Raw genomic sequence first — 19,245 nt, forward strand, 5'->3', positions numbered from 1 at the left:
AAAAAAAAAAAAAAAAAAAAAGCCAAGATCCTCATAATTTCCCCTAAACACTCTCCTCCTGTGCTCTTCCCATTTAAGGACCATTCCGTCTTCCAAGTGCTCAGGCCAAAATCTAAATCCTCCTCGATTCCCTTTTCTTGGTCTCACATCCAATCTGTACTAGTTCCTTCAAAATATGACCACTCCTCACTCCCTTTCTGGCAACTGGAGGGTTGCCAGATAAAATAGAACATCCAGTGAAATTTGAATTTCCCAATGTTATGTGAGACATATTTGTACAAAAAATATTGTTTACCTGAAATTCAACTGGGTGTCCTGTATTTTTATTTGCTAAATGTGGCAACCCTACTCTGCTGCCACCAGCCTGGATTATCACAATGGCCTACTAACTACTTTCCCTGATTTCACCCTTGTCCCTCTCCAGTCTCTTCCCTACAAAGCAGCCAGAGTTACACTAACCCTAAGTCAGATCACATCATCCCCCTGCTCAAACCCTCCATTCCTCTTACCCTACTCAAAATAAAGGCCAGAATTCTCTATGATTATTTAGAGTGTATCTGTAATCTCTCCATAGCCCTCCACCATTCCCATCTATATCCTGTTGCATGCCTCTTATGGGCCTACCTACTGTTTTTCTCCCTTGCTGGGCACAAGCAGTTTCATGTTGCTTTTGCATGCAGCACCTTCATTTTGGTGCACTCCTCCCTGAGACATCATCATGACAGACAACTCCATCTCTTTCAAATTACTTATTCAAAATTGTAACCTCTAGGCCAGGTGCGGTGGCTCACACCTGTTATCCTAGCACTTTGGGAGGCCGAGGCAGGAGGATTGTCTGAGCTGTGGAGTTGAAGACAAGCCTGGGCAACATGGTGAAACCCCATCTCTACTAAAAAAAAAAAAAAATACAAAAAATCACCTGGATGTGGTAGCACACACCTGTAGTCCCAGCTACTCAGGAGGCTGAGGCACGAGAATCTCTTGAACCTGGGAGGCAGATGCTGCAGTGAGCCAAGACTGCGCCACTATACTCCAGCCTGGGCGAGAGAGGGAGACTCTTGTCTGGAAAAAAAGAAAAAAAATTGTAGCGTTTTGACAATCACTATGGCTCTCCCCTGCTTTTTTTTCTCTACAACACATCATCATTCTAATACACTATATATTCTATTAACTTATTTTCTGTATCTACAGGTATCCATGATTACTAGAATATTAAGCTCTTTGAGGACAATAGTTTTTGATTTACTGCTACATCCCTAGAACCTAAAAGTCATGCCTGGAACATAATAGGTGCTCAAAAAACACTTATTGTTTAGTGAGTTAAAAACTTGGAAACTAAATTACAACTAAATTTTGTAGACATGCCAAGTAGTCAGAAATTTAAAATATATGGTTTTCTATCCTTTTGAGACAGGGCTTCACAACCATGTTGGAGTGCAATGGTGCATATCTTGGCTCACCACAACCCCCACCTCCTAGGTTCAAGCAATCTTCCCAACTCAGCCTCCTGAGTAGCTCAGACCACAGGCACATGCCACCACACCCGGCTAATTTTTTGTATTTTTGGTAGAGACAGAGTTGTTCCATGTTGCTCAGGCAGGTCTCATGCTCCTGAGCTCAAGGGATTCACCTGCCTCGGCCTCCCAAGGTGCTGGGATTTATAGCACACACCTGTAGTCCCAGCTACTCCGGAAGCTGAGGCAGAAGAATCACTTCAATCCGGGAGGCGGAGGTTGCAGCGAGCCGAGATCATGCCACTGTACTGCAGCCTGGGCAACAGAACAAGATTCCATCTCAAAAAAAAAAAAGTAGGGGGAGAAAAAGTTGAGTGCATGTAAGGAATGAAACTATGTACAAGTAAAGGGCCCTGGCAGGGTGGGTACACAAGGGAGGAACACGTGAGGGGGAGAAGACCACCCTGAGGGGCATAGACTTCCTCATCTGACCACCGTCATCAATTCTACTGACAATCTTTTTTTTTTTTTCTTTTTGAGACGGAGTCTCGCTCTGTCGCCCAGACTGGAATGCAGTGGTGCAATCTCGGCTTACTGCCACCTCCGCCTCCCAGGTTCACATGATTCTCCAGCCTCAGCCTCCTGAATAGCTGGGACTACAGGCGCCCACCACCATGCCCGGCTAATGTTCTGTATTTTTAGTAGAGATAGGGTTTCACCGTGTTAGCCAGGATGGTCTCGATCTTCTTACCTCATGATCCGCCCATCTCAGCCTCTCAAAGTGCTGAGATTACAGGCGTGAGCCACTACGCCCGCATCCACCCCCATTTTATTATTTTTTTTTTTTGAGACGGAGTCTCGCTCTCAGTCTGGAGTGCAATGGCGCCATCTCGGCTCACCATAACCTCTGCCTCCCAGGTTTAAGCGATTCTCCTGCCTCAGCCTCCTTAGTAGCTAGGACTACAGGCACGTGCCACCACGCCCAGCTAATTTTTGTATTTTTAGTAGAGACAGGGTTTCGCCATGTTGACCAGGCTGGTCTCAAGCTCCTGACCTCCTCATGATCTGCCCGCCGCGGCCTCCCAAAGGCCTGGGATTACCGGTGTGAGCCACCGCGCCCAGCCTACTGCAAGAATATTGAGGCTGCGAGGTGAGGCCCTCCAGGTGCCCCTCCCGTTCCTTCACTGCAGAAAGTTCTAGCAGAAAAAAGCAGGTCTCTTCCTCAGACTTCAGGCCCTCTGTGCGCCCACCAGGCCGGCCTCTCTCATTTTCCACCTCTTTTCCACCTGGAGACACACTCAGAGCTCTTAGATTAAATTCTTTTGATGTTTTTCCAGAGGCATCACAGGGTTTTCCCTACTCATAATCAAAGAGAAATCCCAGCGGGCTTCTCTCAATCTCTGCTCACTCTGGATCCCTGGCCGACTGCGTTTGACTCCTCAACTCCAGGCGGGGACCTGGGATAGGAGGTCGCAGATCCCTGCGAATCCGATGAAAATTGCTCTCCAAGGATAAGAGCAGAAGTGAAGCCTCCTTCAAGAGCCAGAGCGGCCATCACCACAGAGAAAGAAAGAGCAGGAGAGAGACTACAAGACCAACGTCCCGGGAAAGCCCCGGAGAACCCCCGGAATCCCGAACCCAGACCCACAGCCCCATCCGGCTCCTCAGCCCCTCCCCCCGCTTCTCCCCAGCCCACCCTGCCTAAACCCCTCCCGTCCCCACCTCTGGCTGCTGGCGCGCGCCCGACCGGGGGCTGCCCTAGCCTGGCTTCGAGGTGGCGGCGTCGGGTTACCGCTCCCACAGCATGCAAGGCCCCGCCCCCAGGTCCTCTTCTGACCAATAGAGATTCCGTCCTGTCCCAGGGCCCCGCCCCCGCCGCGATAGGCAGCTAACGGTTTTAACTGTCCTAATGGTCTAACAGTCCTACAGGCAGTACGCATAGCACGCCCTCAGGGCCCCAGAGCCCCGCCCCCACCGCGACAGTAAGCTAACGGTTGTTTAACCGTCTTAACTGTCTCAACTGCGCTTAATGTGCGCCCCGCCAAGCCGCCTATCTGGCGCCACCCTGTCGCACGCCACACCCAGCCCACGTGTATCCCATGCAACGTTCCCTACCCCTACGCTCATGCCCGAATTTCCACCCTCGGCCCACCTGACGTTCAGACCTGCTCACTTGTTGTTCGACCTACACCTCACTGTATGTGCCCAGAACAAGGAGGCCCTGGTCCCCAGGAATGGCGAGGCGCCACCTGTGACGACAGCATGTGAGATGGACCTGGTGGCCAGGGGCCAGAGCACAGGTGATGTTCGGGTGATCTGCACAAGGGCAGGACAGGGGGAGCAGCTGAGGCGAGAGGCGCTGTAGGCAGATGGGGACATCGAACTGGGGTCCTGGAGGAGAGAGAAAGGAGTACAAGAAAGCCTCTAAGATTCCTGGCCTACTGGATGCTAGAGTGGCCTGAGGCCAGAACAGTGGGATAGGCGGGCAGGATCTATGTAACTCTGCCTCTTGTGGTTATATATGACTGAAAGCAAAAAATATGCTTGAGACCAGCCTGGGCAGCATGGTGGAACCCCAGCTCTACAAAAAATTAGCCTGGCAAGATGACATGTGCCCGTGGTCCCAGCTACTCAGGAGGCTGAGGCGGGGAATTGCTTGAACCTGAGGCAGAGGCTGCAGTGAGCCAATATAACGCCGCTACACTCCAGCCTGGGCGACAGAATGAGACCCTGTCTCAAAAAACAAACAGGCCGGGTGCGGTGGCTCATGCCTGTAATCCCAGCACTTTGGGAGGCTGAGGCGGGTGGATCACGAGGTCAAGAGTTTGAGACCAGCCTGGCAAACATGGTGAAACCCCGTCTCTACTAAAGATATAAAAAATTAGCCGGGTGTGGTGGCACAGGACTGTAATCCCAGCTACTTGGTAGGCTGAGGCAGGAGAATCACTTGAACCCGGGAGGCGGAGGTTGCAGTGAGCCAAGATTGCGCCACTGCACTCCAGCCTGGGCAACAAGAGACTCCGTCTCAAACAAACAGAAAACAGGATGCAATCACCAATGGAGCATAAATGGAAAGGAGATTGGACTGAGCCCCAGGGCACACCAGTTTAGAGGCCTTGGGAGATGAGGGAAAAGCAGCCAAGGAGTTGGAGCGAGCGTGGTCGGGAGACAGGGAAAGACAACAGGAGAATGAGGCATTCTGGAAGGCACCTGGAACTGCTTCAGCGAGGAGGCGGAGATCAGCTATGACAAATACTGCGGATGTATTCAGGGAAGATGAGTTAGAATTAACTTTGGGGGACCTTGGCAGGAGCAGTTACAGTGATGTAGTGAGGATGAAAACCTGATTTGAGTATGGATTCAAAAAACCAGGAGGAGAGATTTGGCATATCCATACAATAGAAAACTACTAAGCTATAAAAATGAATGAACAATGGATGCAACAACATGGATAAATTTCAAAATAATTATGCTGAGTGAAAGCCAAACACAAAAGAATATATACTGTATGATTCCATTTATATAAAATTCTAGAAAATGCAAATTAATTTATAGTGACAGAAAGCAGAGGCATGGCATTGCCTGAGGCAAATGAGGGCCATAAGGAAAGATTGCGAATAGGCAGAAGGAAACTTGGGGTGATGGACATATTTACTATCTTGATGGTGATGTTTCAGAGGTGTGTACATATATTGAAATGCATCATATTGTATATTTTCAATGTGTGCAGTTTATTGTGTATTAATTATACTTAAATAAAGCTATAAAAATAAAAACATGGCTGGGCACCATGGCTCATGCCTATAATTCCAGAACTTTGGGAGGCCAAGGAGGGAGGATCGCTTGAGTCCAGGAGTTTGAGGTTACAGTGAGCCATGATTATGCCACTGCACTGAAGCCTGAGCAACAGAGAGGATCTGTCTAATAAAATAAAATAGGCTAGGCATGGTGGCTCACGCCTGTAATCCCAGCACTTTGGGAGGCCAAGGCAGGCAGATCATGAGGTCAGGAGTTCAAGACCAGCCTGACCAATATGGTGAAACCTTGTCTCTACTAAAAATACAAAAATTGGTCGGGTGCCATGGCTCATGCCTGTTATCCCAGCAATTTGGGAGGCTGAGGCAGGTGGGTTATGAGGTCAAGAGTTCAAGACCAGCCTGGCCAAGATAGTGAAACCCCGTCTCTACTAAAACTACAACAATTAGTCCAGTCGTGGTGTTGGGTTCCTGTAATCCCAGCTACTCAGGAGGCTGAGGCAGAGAACTGCTTGAACCCGGGAGGTGGAGGTTGCAGTGAACCCAGATTGTGCCACTGTACTTCAGCCTGGGCAACAGAGCAAGACTCCATATAAAAAATAATAATATTACAAGACACTTGAAAAATAAAGAAATAATAATAATAATACAAAAATTAGCCAGGCATGGTAGTGAGCACCTGTAGTCCCAGCTTCCTGGGAGGCTGAGGCAGGAAAATTGTTTGAACCCAGGAGGTGGAGGTTGCAGTGACCCAAGATCATGCCACTGCACTCCAGCCTGGGCAACAGAGGGAGACTCCGTCTATAAATATATAAATAAAGTAAAAACATGGCCGGACGCGGTGGCTTACACCTGTAATCCCAGCACTTTGGGAGGCTGAGGCGGTTGCATCACTTGAGGTCAGGAATTTGAGACCAGCCTGGCCAACATGGTGAAACCCCATCTCTACTAAAAATACAATAAGTTAGCTGGGCATGGTGGCAGGCACCTATAGTCCAAGCTACTCAGGAGGCTGAGACAGGAGAATCACTTGAACCCAGGAGGCAAAGGCTGCAGTGAGCCTAGATCACACCATTGCACTGTAGCCTGGGTGACAAAGTAAGACTCCGTAAAAAAAAAAAAAAAAAAAAAGTAAAAACATTACAGATAGAGTTGAAGCTCCATTCTGTCCTTCCAGATACCATTTCTTTTCCTCCCCTCCCCAGGTGATTTCTATCCTATCTTTGTTGCCTATCATTCTTATGCATGCTTTTTATTTTTAATTACTAAATTTAAAAAAATTTTTATTTATGTAAAAATAGAGACAGGGTCTCATCATGTTGACCAGGCTGGTCTTGAACTCCTGGACTCAAGCAACCTGCCTGCCTTGGCTTCCCCAGGTGGGGATTACAGGAGTGACCCACCACACCCAGCCGGTTCATATGTTTGTATCCATAAATCATAGCATTGTTTTGTATATTTATTTACTTATTTGAGACAGGGTCTCATTCTGTCTCCCAGGCTGGAGTGCAGTAGCACGATCATGGCTCAGTGCTCTCTCACCCACCCAGGGTCAAGCAATCCTCCCATCTCAGCTTCCCAAATAGTTGGGACCACAGGTGCACACCACCATGTCTGGCTAATTTTTGTATTTTTTATAGAGATGGGGTTTCGCCATGTTGCCCAGACTGGTCTTTAACTCCTGGGCTCAAGTAGTCCGCCCACCTTGGCCTCCCAAAGTGCTGGGATTTCAGGCATGAGCCACCATGCCCAGCCAATTTTATAAATTATATGTTTTGTATATATATATATATTTTTTGAGATGGAGTTTCGCTCTTGTTGCCCAGGCTAGAGTGCAATGGAATGATCTCAGCTCACTGCGACCTCCACCTCCCAGGTTCAACCAATTCTCCTGCCTCAGCCTCCTGAGTAGCTGAGACTACAGGCACCCACCACTATGCCAGGCTAGTTTTTTGTATTTTTAGTAGAGATGAGGTTTCACCATTTTGGCTAGGCTGGTCTTGAACTCCTGACCTCAGGTGATCCACCCATCTCAGCCTCCCAAAGTGCTGGGATTACAGGCATCTGCCACCATGTTTGGCTCATTTTTTGTATTTTTAGTACAGATGGGGTTTCACTATGTTGGCCAGGCTGGTCTCGAACTCCCGACCTCAGGCAATCCACCCACCTTGGCCTCCCAAAGTGCTGGAATTACAGGCGTGAGCCACTGTGCCCGATCTATAGCCCAATTTTCTTATTGTCCTGTTGGTAAACACTTGGGCTGCTTACAGTTTTCCCCCTATATAGATGCTACAATGAACCTTTATTTATTTATTTATTTTTTATTTATTGAGATGGGGTCTCATTCTGTCACCCAGACTGAAGTGCAGTGGTGTGATTAGAGCTCACTTTAGCCTCAACCTCCTCAGGCTTAGGTGATCCTCCCACTTCAGTTGCCCAAATAGCTGGGACTACAGGTATATGCCACCACACTCAGTTAATTTTTGTATTTTTTGTAGAGACAGGGTTTGCCATTTTACCCAGGCTGGTCTGGAACTCCTGGGCTCAAGCTATTTGCTCACTTCGGCCTCTCAAACTGCTAGGATTACAGGTGTGGACCACCAAGTCCAGCCCAGTGAATCTTTTAATATTTGTGAGTTCATGTGAGAGGGGCTCTCCAGGGTGACTACACTGGGGTAGACAATCTGGATATTAGGGCTTATGCCATTGACACTAGCAGGGTCTTGGGTGTTTTACTGGCACATTTTAAGAGGCTGATTGCCAACTTATTTTGGTTAGTAAAGGGGGTGAACTGTTCAAGTCTCTCTTTTACAAATAAAAGAGCATTCAGTCAATAATTTGCTCAAAGGTAGCTCAGAATGGAACCATAATGTCAAATCTTTGCATGTTCCTCCTTCTGTTCTTCAATACTTTACTCGCCCCTTGTAACAGTCACCTGTCATGATTAGGATTCCCAGCCACTACGAACTCTTAAGAGATAAATTGGCAAAGCCTATTCTGAAGCAGTAATTTTATCCTAAAAGCCACCAACCTCTTTAACATTTCTTCTGACTCCATGGAATGCTTTCTAAATTTATATTCCTGGCAGTATGGATGCATAGTTTTTTAAATGCAGGATTTGCCTGCATTTAAAATGTTCTTTGAATATTTCATTGGCTGCGAATCCATTAGACTCCACCATGGAGGCCTATATGTTTCTATATATAAGACTCTTTCAGGCTGTGAATGTCAAGGGGCAGGTTTTTCTCATAGAGAAGAACTAGAGTAGCAAGGACAAAGGAGCAACAGGCCAGGTGCTACCTCAACAAACAGCAGCAGCATTGTGCAGTCATAACCTTCCCTTGTCACTAAGCAACAAGAAATCGACCTCCAAAGATTCTCTTCCCTGAAGACATATCCTCCAGAAGACAAAAGGAAAGTTTGCCTTTTCTGCTCCCTTCTTGGAAAGATGCAAAGTGCTTTAGTAGGCTCCTGGGTAAGAGTGCACTTTATGTTAATCCTGGCCCTAGGTCCTCTGGTTGTACCTGAAATCTGACTGAGTCGTGAGAGTGAAGTGAAAAGGTTTTCATCTGGCATCCAACCTGGAATAGGACCCTGAGCTGCCTACTTCCTCTCTACCATCCTGAAGTCACCCCTGGAGGCTGCCTAGTCTTCCTAACACTTTGCCCCCTTCCATGCAACCTGGTATCCTGCAAGCCAGTGGAAATTCCTAGTGCTCTAGCCACCCCATTTATTCCTAGTTCATTGTTTGAGCCCCTCAAGCTTTTGGAGTTTGGCTGCTCTCTAGTCTGGGAACATTTTGAGGGCAAAGACTGTGTTTTTGTCCGTCTGTATTTTCTGTGCCCAGCCCCATGCCTGGAAGACAATAAAGGTCTGATAAATACTGTTAAGCTAACTTGAATAGAGAGTGAGGGGTTCCTGAAAGAGAAGGATAGATAGACAAAGTGACCTACGTCTTCAGTGGGATGGAAAGATATGAGACTTCCTAGTCCCATTGAAGAGCCCACTGTGATGGCCAGAGGACAGGCTTGGGACAGGTTCTGCTCAGGGTTATAATTGTGGAGGGCCAGATACTCATCCTCTCCAGGGAGAATTCACGACAAAGAGGTTGGGCCATAGGCATTCCCAGACATGATCACCTACAGGGTGTCCACCTAATGACATCAGCATGGTACAGCTCCTCTCTTGGACCTCTGATAGTTGCTTATTTCTGTCTTCTGACAATTCCTCTCTCTGAAATTATCTCCATGCCGGGTGTGGTGGCTCACTCCTGTAATCCCAACATTTTGGGAGGCCAAGGTGGGCAGATCAGTTGAGGTCAGGAGTTTGAGACCAGCCCGGCTAACATGGAGAAACCCTGTCTCTACTACAAACACAAAAATTAGCCAGGCATGGTGGTGGGCACCTGTAGTCCCAGGTACTTGGGAGGCTGAGGCAGGAGAATGACTTGAACCTGGGAGTTGGAGGTTGCAGTGAGCCGAGATTATGCCACTGTATTCCAGCCTGGGTGACAGAGCCAGACTCTGTTAAAAAAAAAAAAAAAAAAAAAAAATTCGGGGAGAACAATAAAGGGGATTTCTTCTCAGACTCTTTAGGAAAGGACCACACCTCTGATTACTGGCCCTGCCCACAAATCTCTGCTCTGAATGAATGGCACCCCTTCCCCACACATGCATAGTCCAAGTGGGTCAGTACAGCTGAGGCCAACTGTCCCAATGATGGATGGAGACAATTCTATACTGGCCCATCTCTAGGAGTATCCTAACTCCTTAGATTGTTTCTATTCTTTCAGGAACTTCCATGAGGGGCTTCTGGTCTGGCTTTCCTGGAACCCTCAGTTGGGTCCCTGAGGGCTAGGACTTGAGTGATTTGAGTGAGTTTTATCCTCATTCCTGTCTTGTTATAGCACAGCAGTGGCTTCTATGGGCACTACAGAAGCCAATTCAAGAGTGAAAGTGCTAGAGAATACCGCCTTGCAGCCAAGCCCCAGCCTCCAGCAGTGTTCCTGCAGCGATGTCAGGTACAAGGCAGACCTGAAGGCAGTGGGGGTAACTGGACCAGTTCTTGCCTCTCCCAGAACCCATCCCCAGCCCTTTCATGGCTGTACTGACAGCTAGCTGGGGCCAGCTATCCCTGGGACAGGCTTTACCTCTCTCCTCTGAGATGTCACATCTTTCCCCTACAGACAGGGTGGAAAAGAGTGAGTACCAAACTGAACCATTTTGCTCACTGCCCTTCTAAATGAGCAAAGGGCAAGGGCCCAGCTGGGTGGGTAGCTATGGGCAGAGAGCCTCTAGAACCCAGGAAGTAAGCCTTAAGTTTTGCTGACAACTACCTTCATATTCAGATTCCTTGATGCTAACAAAGCCCATGGTCCATCCCATAGCCAGATTCACAGTCCAGGGCCTTGGAAATTAATAGGAGGCCTCCTCTGGTCAGGGAAGTAGTACGGGAGGCAGCTGGGTACTGGCCTGCACATTTGGCCGGGGAATACTGGAAAGGAGTGATGGAAGAGGTGGCCTAGAGTGGTTGTAACAGGCTTCTAGAGAACACAAAAGAGATATAGGGCCACAGGCCCTTTACTGCTTATAGGCCTGGAGACAAGGAAGGGGCACTGTGTATCATAAATCAGGGTCACGGCAGGGCAAGGTGGCTCACACCTGTAATCCTAGAACTTTGGGAGGCCAAGGCAGGCGGATCACTTGAAGTCAGGAGCTCGAAACCAGTTTGGCCAACATGGTGAAATCCTGTCTCTACTAAAAATACAAAAAAAAAAAAAAAGAAAGAAATTAGCCGGGCATGGTGGTGCACGCCTGTAATCCCACCTACTTGGGAGGCTGAGGTAGGCAGAATTGCTTGAACCTGGGAGACAGAAGTTGCAGTGAGCCAAGATTGCACCACTGCACGCCAGCCTGGGCAGCAGAGCAAGACTCCATCTCAAAAAAATAAAATAAAATAAAATAAAAATAAATAAATCACGGTCACAAGAGTAAAAAGGATACTCAAAGCAACAGAATTCAGAAGGATATGTTTACAAAGGATTGGGTGTGACAGCCTCAGGTAAAGACAGTCTCACAGGCTGTTAACAACCAAGTGGTGAGTACCAATGAGCCCAAAGGGACAAGGGGGAGGCATGGCTCCTAGAATCGAGAAGGAGAGAAAGGTGTGGAAAGGGTCACCCTGACAGAAGCAGTGATCCTAGGTAGAGAGACATAGCCAGGTGGGAGGTTGCCTAGGAGGGAGCCAAGAGAAGAAACACCTCCTCTCTCTTTTCCTCCATTTCCTCCCAGGGATCCCTGGTGGCCAGGACAAAGGGAGCCTGGTGTTGAGTGCAGTCAGGTCAGCCTCCAGAGCAACAGTTGGTAGAAGAAGGCCCAGAGGGATCTGAAAGATGCCTGAAACAGGCACCACCCACGGCACCTTCTTGCTTCCTAGCCTCTTGCCAGGTCCTACTTGATCTGCCATCTGGATTTTCTATGAATTGCTTTCCCAGGCTGAGAGCAGGGTCCTAGAGGCTGCTATTTTATGGAACTGAACTTCCTTAGCATATATACTTGCAAGGACTGCCTGGCACAGCCTACCAATCCAGGCCCAGATGCAGCTCCAGATGCTTATCCAGGGCCACCTCCCTTTTGAGAGTGATGGTATCTGGGTAGTGCAGGAAGAGAATCCAGAGACTTCCTGCTGTATGTTTGTTATTGCCCTTGGTGGCAGCTCTCCTCTGAGAGACTGGAACATCCAATCAATCTGTTAAACTCGTTCCTCATGAACAGACATGTAAGAGACATGTTTTGGCTGCTGATCAATGTAAGGACTTGCTACATAAATGATTTACTAGCATTATCAGCATCCCTAACTAGCATAATCTGTGTGTCTTGGATTCAGGTTACATAAATTTCAAATCTCCTGTTCCATTTTAGGTCTAAAACTGTTTTAATTAATAGGACCACTCAGGGAAGTTGCACATTTTCTTTCTGCATTGGCTGAGAGGTATCAGGTTTCAGCTGGCAAATTCTAGCTATTATTTAAAGTCTTTCCAAGATGTAGTATCCATTCTCCTTTGGTTTGTAAAATTTTTGTCCATGACATTCAGATGCAAGAAAATTCTTTTTTCTTCTTTTTCATTTTTTTTTCTAAAGCAGATTAGTCTATTTCTAGCCTTTACCTGCCTAATTCTTGGGAAATATAATTCTGGTCCTCTTGGTTTCTCAGGTTGGATAAGAGTCCTGTCTGGTAAGGGGCAGGCTCTTCACCTGTGGTTCCATGATTGCTGGGCCCCTGCTGTCATCCTATCCCTCAGTTTCCCAAGGAGACTCCTCTCTTATTGAACACTGTCCAGCCTCTACAGGGGCCCTTAGCCCTCCCACATGCAAATGCTGCCCCTTCCAAAGAAAACCACCTCTCTTCCAAGGTCTCTTAAGATGGAGACAGTCTTAACTCTACCTGCTCAGAAACCATGGATTGTACCACCTTTATGGAAAAGGAGCTGTGAATGGTTAAGAAACAAAGATGCTAGTGATTATTCTTTGCAGGGCAAGAATACCCAGAGAGGAAATGACAGTGCTTCTCACCAAGCTTCCACAGTTTTGAGAGAACAAAACTCAGTGGGCATCAATAAATTATCCTGCCACTGCAGGAATAGTGAATTTCCAGTCAGAGGTGACTCTGACAGGAAAGACATGTACATTCCATTCCAGGGCTATGTACAATTCTGTAGCTGAGGATAGACACAGGGTAGAAATTTGGGGGTCAATTGAAACTTGCCCAAGATGTGTAGATTTTAATTGAAACTTTCATTGAAGTCATTATCAATTCATAAGCAGTTATAAAAAATAATAGAGATCTCTTCTATACTTTGCCTGGTTACCTTTAGTGGTAACATTTTGCAAAACTATAGTACAATATCACAACCAGGACATTGACATTGATTGATATAATCACTAAAGTTCATTCAAATTCCCCCCCTAGTTTTACTCGTGTGTGTGTGTGTGTGTGTGTGTGTGTGTGTGTGTGTGTGTATTAAGAGCTATAAAATTTTGGCCGAGCACAGTGGCTCACACCTGTAATCCCAACACTTTAGGAGGCCAAGGTGGATGGCTCACTTGAGGTCAGGAGTTCGAGACCAGCTTGGCCAACATGGTGAAACCCCATCTCTACCAAAAATAAAAAAATTAGCCCAGGATGTCAAGGCTGAAGTGAACTATGATTGCATCACTGCACTCCAGCCTGGCAACAAAATGAAACCCTGTCTCAAAAAAAGTTATATAAATGGAATAATACAATATGCAACCTTTGGAGATTGGCTATTTTTGCAGCATAATTTCCTAAAGATTCATCCAAGTTATTGTGTTCCTCAATTGTTCATTTATTTTCATTACTGAGTAGTATTCCTTAATACACATGTACCAGTTTGTTTAAACATTCATCTGTTAAAGGATATCTGACCTGATTCCAGTTTTTGGCTCATACAAATAAAGCTGTTATGAATATTTGTCTATAGATTTTTGGTTGAACATAAGCTTTTGTATCTCTGGGATAAATGCCCAGAAATACAATTGCTGGGTCATATGGTAGTTGCATGTATAGTTTTTAAAAGAAATTGCCAAGCTGTTTTTGAGAATGGCTTTACCATTTTATATTCCCACCAGCAGTGCATGAATGAGCTGGTTTCTCTGCATTCTCACCAACACCTGGTGTTGTTTCTATTTTCAATTGTAGTTATTCTGATAGCTGTGTAGTGATATCTTACTGCAGTTTTAATTTGCATTTCCCTGATGTTTAATGATGAATATCTTTTCATATGTTGTTTGTCATCTGTAAATCTTGTTTGGTTAGATGTCTTCATGTTTGCCCATTTTCTAACTAGACTGTGATTTTACTGTTGAGATAATTACTTATATATTCTAGTCTTCTGTTGGATACATGGTTTGTAGATACTTTCTCCTAGTCTGTAGCTTGGTTTGCAGTGGCGTGATCATGGCTTATTGCATCCTTAACCTCTTAAGCTCAAGTGATCCTTTCACTTCAGCCTTCCTAGTTGCTGGGACCACAGATATGTACCACCACACCTGGCTAATTTGTTATTTTTTTGTAGAGATGTGGTCTGGGAGTCTTGCCATGCTGCCCAGGCTGGTCTTGAACTCCTGGGCTCAAGCAATCCTTCCTCCTTGGCTTCTCAAAGTCCGGGGATTATGGATGTGAGCCACTGCACTCGGCCTTAGCTTGCTTTTTTTTGGAGATGGAGTCTCTCTTGCCAAGTCTGGAGTGCAGTGCTGAGATCTCCACTCATTGCAACCTCCGCCACCCAAGTTCAAGCAATTCTCCTGTCTCAGCCTCCCCAGTAGCTGGGATTTCAGGGACCCACCACCACGCCCAGCTAATTTTTGTATTTTTGGTGGAGACAAGGTTTCACCATGTTGGCCACGCTGGTTTCGAACTCCTGGCCTCAAGTGATCAACCTGTCTCAGCCTCCCAAAGTGCTAGGATTACAGGCATGAGCCACTGTGCCCGATCTCAGCTTGCTTTTTGAGGAATGAAAGCTTCTCATCTTCTTCGAGTTTTCATTTTGCTTGAAGACTACCGCTGGATTGTCTAAGGCAGGCAGTCCTAAAAAGGGAACTCTTAAACACACATTCAATAAGCTCTACCCTTATTCTGGTTCAGGGATATAGGATGGAGCATTTTATCTGGGAACCTGCTTTCAGCCATTACCTGTACTCCCAAGCCAGCCAAGCCTGACCTTGCCAGATCTGGCCACTTCAGGTCTACAGCACAAGAAGCTGAGTGGCTGGGAGGGAATGGCTCTGAGGGCAGAACCCAGGCACAAGGCAAGAAGGTGGCCTTGGGACAGATTCCTGCTGAAGTCTGGAGGCCTAAGAGATGCTCTTTCTCTGCCTAGGAGGGGAGCAAGGCTCTCTAGCTCCAACTGAGCCAAAGTAAATGCCATGGGGCCAGGACTTTCTGTCCCTGTTCATTAATTTGTTTTTTTAGACAGAGTTGCCCAGGCTGGAGTACAGTGGCGTGATCTCGGATCACTGCAACCTCTGCCTCCAGGTTTAAGCGATTCTCCCACCTCAGCCTCATGAGTAGCTGGGATTACAGGCAGGCACCACCACGCCCAGCTAATTTTTTTGTGTGTTTTAGTAGAGATGGGGTTTCTTGAACTCATGACCTCAAGTGATCTGCCCGCCTTAGCCTCCTAAAGTGCTGGGATTACAGGTGTGAGCCACCACGCTCAGCCTAATTTTTGCATTTTTAGTAGAAACGGGGTTTCACTATGTTGGCCAGGCTGGTCTCAAACTCTTGACCTCAGGTGATCCACCTGCCTCAGCTTCCCAAAGTGCTGGGATTACAGGTGTGAGCCACAGCAGGTTCATTGATTTAACAGCAACATTTACTGAGCACAGTGTCAGGCATTATTCTCAGTGTTAGAGTTATAGATGTGAGCAAGACAGACCACCTTTGCCTACAAGAAGCTTATGTTCTAATGAGGGGCATGAGATGTTCTAATTGGGGCGGGGGCAACAACATATTATAGAATCATATGAAGCCAGGCACGGTGGCTCACACCTGTAATCCCAGCACTTTGGGAGGCTGAGGTGGGCGGATCACCTGAGGTTGGATTTTGAGACCAGCCTGACCAATATGGTGAAACCCCATCTTTAAAAAAAAAAAAAAAAAAAGAATCATATAGTTAGCAGGAGAGAAAAATGCAGGGTTAGGGTGACGGAACTATTGGCATAGTGCTCAAGGAAGGAAGAGGGAGGTGTGAGGAAATTATATGGCCAGGAGAAGAAACAGGTGGCACAAAGCCCTGAGTGCGAGCACCTGGTATTTCCGAGGAGCAGTGGGGAAACCAATGTGGCTGGAGATAACAAAAGGACCAAATATCGTGTGGGTCTCACAGACCACTATGATGACTGGCTATCACAAACAGGAGGAACTGCTGTGAATTTTCAGCAAAGGAGATGTGATCTCATTTATGTACTAACGGAATATGCTGGCTGCTAAGTGGACAACAGACTGGAGGGGCAAGTTTGAAAGCAGGGACACCAGGCAGGAAGCTCTTGGAATAATTCAGGCAAGAGAGGAAGGTGGCTTGGACCAGGGAAAACAGTGGGCATGCTGAGAAGTGGTCTGGTCCTGAGTACATTTTGACCACAGTATCAACAGGATACTGGCACCTTCAATGTGAGGTATGAGAGAAGAGAATTAAGGGGACTCAAGGTGTTTGATGGGATCTGGCTGCTGTGGTCTAAGCTGGGGGAGGCTGTAGGTAGAGTGTGTCTGGGGCTAACCCAAAGCTCAGTCATATGTTTGGAGATATCCAATTGGGCATTTACATGGAGATGTGGAGTAAGGAATAGTCTTTTGAGTCCAGAATTCAGGAGGAAGCTCAAGCTGGAGATAGAAATTCCAGTTTTCAGATAGCATTTAGGGCCAAGAACCTGGGTATGCTGATGAGGGAGTACATGTGGATGCAGGAGAGGAGAGGACTGAAGTCACGGGCAATTGAGAGTTAAGGCCCAACTTGAAACTCAGCCGCTGCTCCCCTGATGGCAGGATGTCCTGGAAGATGCCTCAGGACCCTCCTCAATAAGGGTTCCAGATGCTTCTGCTTCAGGGCAAGTCCCAGGATGAGATATCCCAGGACTGAAATGTTGCTTTAATTAGTCTCTGCCCTCTGTCTGTTGGCAGTTAAGCAGCTTAGGGGCAGTGGCTCCTGGTGACTTCCCTCCATTAGGGACCCTGGGGCAGTGATCCAGGTAAGGGTGGGTAAATAAGCATTACTTTCCCCATTCACCTCCTTTCTCAATGTCTTTCAAGGAGCCGGCACAGCAACACTTCTTCTCCAAGCATGACAACCGTACTTCCTTTGACAAAGTGAGTTCTGAAGAGAGGAAGAATGGCAGGCAGTCTCCCAGCCTAAGCCGAAGTCTGGACAGAGCAGGCGGTGGGGTGGAGGGGATGACCCTGAGGGAGGGCTCCTTATGAAGGCAGAGGAGTGGCTCTCTTCCCCTACAAACTTTCTCCTCTAAGAAACAGCCTACTCCCCCAAACAGAGGCATCTCCACTGGTTTCCTCTGCCAGCTTTCCAGACAATGTGCAAATATCCTGTAGGCCACTGACTCTCTGGGTGCTTCACCTTAGAATGAAAGTCATCAGGCCAGGCACGGTGGCTCAGGCCTGTAATTCTCCGCACTTTGGGAGACTGAGGCAGATGGATCACGAGGTCAGGAGTTCAAGACCAGCCTGGCCAACACGGTGAAACCCCATCTCTTCTAAAAATGCAAAAGTTAGCTGGGCCTGGCGGCACATGCCTATAGTCCCAGCCACTTGGGAGGCTGAGGCAGAATCGCTTGAACCCAGGAGGCAGAGGTTGCAGTGAGCTGAGATGGCACCACTGCACTCCAGCCTGGGCAACTGGGCAAGACTTCATCTTAAAAAAAAAAAAAAAAACAATGAAAGACATCACTGGGGAGGCAGCCCAAGGAGGCCAGGGTATAGGCCAAGACAGACAGGCATAGGACAGGCATCACTAAGCAGACTTGGGGTTAGGAGGGGCCCAAGAAGGTGCTTGGTGCCAGGAATATGGGCCAAGGGCCCGTACCGTTGAGGAGGGCCCCTACTGCCTGCTGCAGGGAATCGGAAGGCGGAAGGACCTGGAGCGTCTGTGGCAGCGGCACACCTTCCTGCGCTGGGCACCCTGTGAGATGGAGTTGCGCCAGCAAGGGCCCCTGGAATCTTCTTACCAGGCTGATTTCCGACCAGGCCCAGGACTCAGTGGACTCCCCCAGCGCCTCGTCCACTTTGTGCAGGTCCAGCCTTCCCATGCTAGGACCACCTACCAGCAGAACTTCTGCTACCCATCCCGGGGGGGCCACTGTGGCAGCTACAAGGTAGGGCCCCAGGCGTTAGTCACCGACACACTGCCTGACCTCCCAGGGATCCCAAGACCCAAGCTGCTGCAGCACTACCTTCATGCTGGGGTCTCTGAGTGTCTAAACTGGTCCAGAGCATTAAACGAGGACAGCTGACACAGCAGCCTGTCTGTGCTTGCAGCCCAAGATGTATTAGAGGCCGAAAGGTAGTAGTGGGCTGCCAGGTCCTGTGCCTGTCTCCTATGGCACTTATGCCCATGGTGTTTTTGTGCTGGGCATGAGAGGTACTGCTCTGGGAGCCCTGCCACTAAGTGAGAAAGGGTAGGGTTTGCAAGAGGCTAAGAGTCCAGGAGGGTTGCCATAGCCACAGCAAGTGGGTTCCAGGGCCCCAAGTACTACTCTGTTCTTGCAGCAAACCCAGCTGTAGAGAGGAAGAATAGAGGGCCATCCCCAACCTAAGTTGAAGTCAGGACAGAACAGGCAGTAGGGTGGAGGGGATGACCCTGAGGGAGGGCTCCTTATGAAGGCAGAGGAGTGGCTATCTTCCCCACAACCTTTCTCCTCTAGGAAATATCCTATTCCCCCAAACAGAGGCATCTCTGTGTTGGTTTCCTCTGCCAGCTTGCCAGAAAATGTGCAAATATACTGCAGGCCACTGACTTCCTAGGTGCTTCACCCTAGAATGAAAGGCTCACTGGGGAGGCAGGCCAAGTACTCAGTGTAGCTGTGGGGAAAGCAGATCCCAGAGACCCCTACTAGTAGGCAGCAGAGGCTGGAAGAGGGAAGAGTGGGCAGCTTTCTCAGGAGGCAGCTGCCTTTGAGGAGTTTGTTGGGTGGCCACACAGTCCTGTCCAAGAAATGGCTGCCCCACAGCTGAGACAGGAGACTGCCCTGGGCCACAGAACCCAATGAACCACCCCTCCCTGTAAGAAGGGTGAGCCGAGATCCTGAGGAGACACTGTAACTTGGATCTGGAGGTCTTCCTAACCCTGTGGTGTTTTCTGAGCACTTCCCTTGTCATCCTATGCTGCCATCCTTTGGTGACATGTGATGACAGCCCTTGTTTACTATCCTAGTGCTCTCTAATCCCCAGGACTGTAAGGAGGAGCTGTCATCACATGTTGCCAAAGAAGCTGAGGCTTAGATGAAACTAAT

At 47.9% G+C, this 19,245-nt stretch overlaps 2 protein-coding genes across 2 annotated transcripts in view; one reads left to right on the forward strand and one right to left on the reverse strand.

Moving 5' to 3' along the window:
- IHO1 (interactor of HORMAD1 1) overlaps positions 1-3,367 on the reverse strand; it is a 58,560-nt gene extending 55,193 nt beyond the window's left edge. Inside the window, exon 1 of the mRNA XM_017506087.2 lies at positions 3,218-3,367. The gene's annotated coding sequence lies outside the window, so the exon portion shown is untranslated. The remainder of the gene's footprint in view (positions 1-3,217) is intronic.
- A 5,207-nt stretch (positions 3,368-8,574) lies between these two features.
- CUNH3orf84 (chromosome unknown C3orf84 homolog) lies at positions 8,575-18,248 on the forward strand. The gene is made up of 4 exons (XM_017506416.2): positions 8,575-8,684; positions 10,116-10,229; positions 17,036-17,092; positions 17,830-18,248. Exons 1-4 carry the CDS (start codon positions 8,658-8,660, stop codon positions 18,244-18,246), a joined length of 615 nt encoding a protein of 204 aa, XP_017361905.1. The 5' UTR covers positions 8,575-8,657; the 3' UTR covers positions 18,247-18,248.
- The last annotated feature ends 997 nt before the right edge of the window (positions 18,249-19,245 follow it).

Source organism: Cebus imitator, unplaced genomic scaffold (assembly GCF_001604975.1).
Source record: "Cebus imitator isolate Cc_AM_T3 unplaced genomic scaffold, Cebus_imitator-1.0 Scaffold0, whole genome shotgun sequence".
NCBI lineage: Eukaryota > Metazoa > Chordata > Mammalia > Primates > Cebidae > Cebus > Cebus imitator.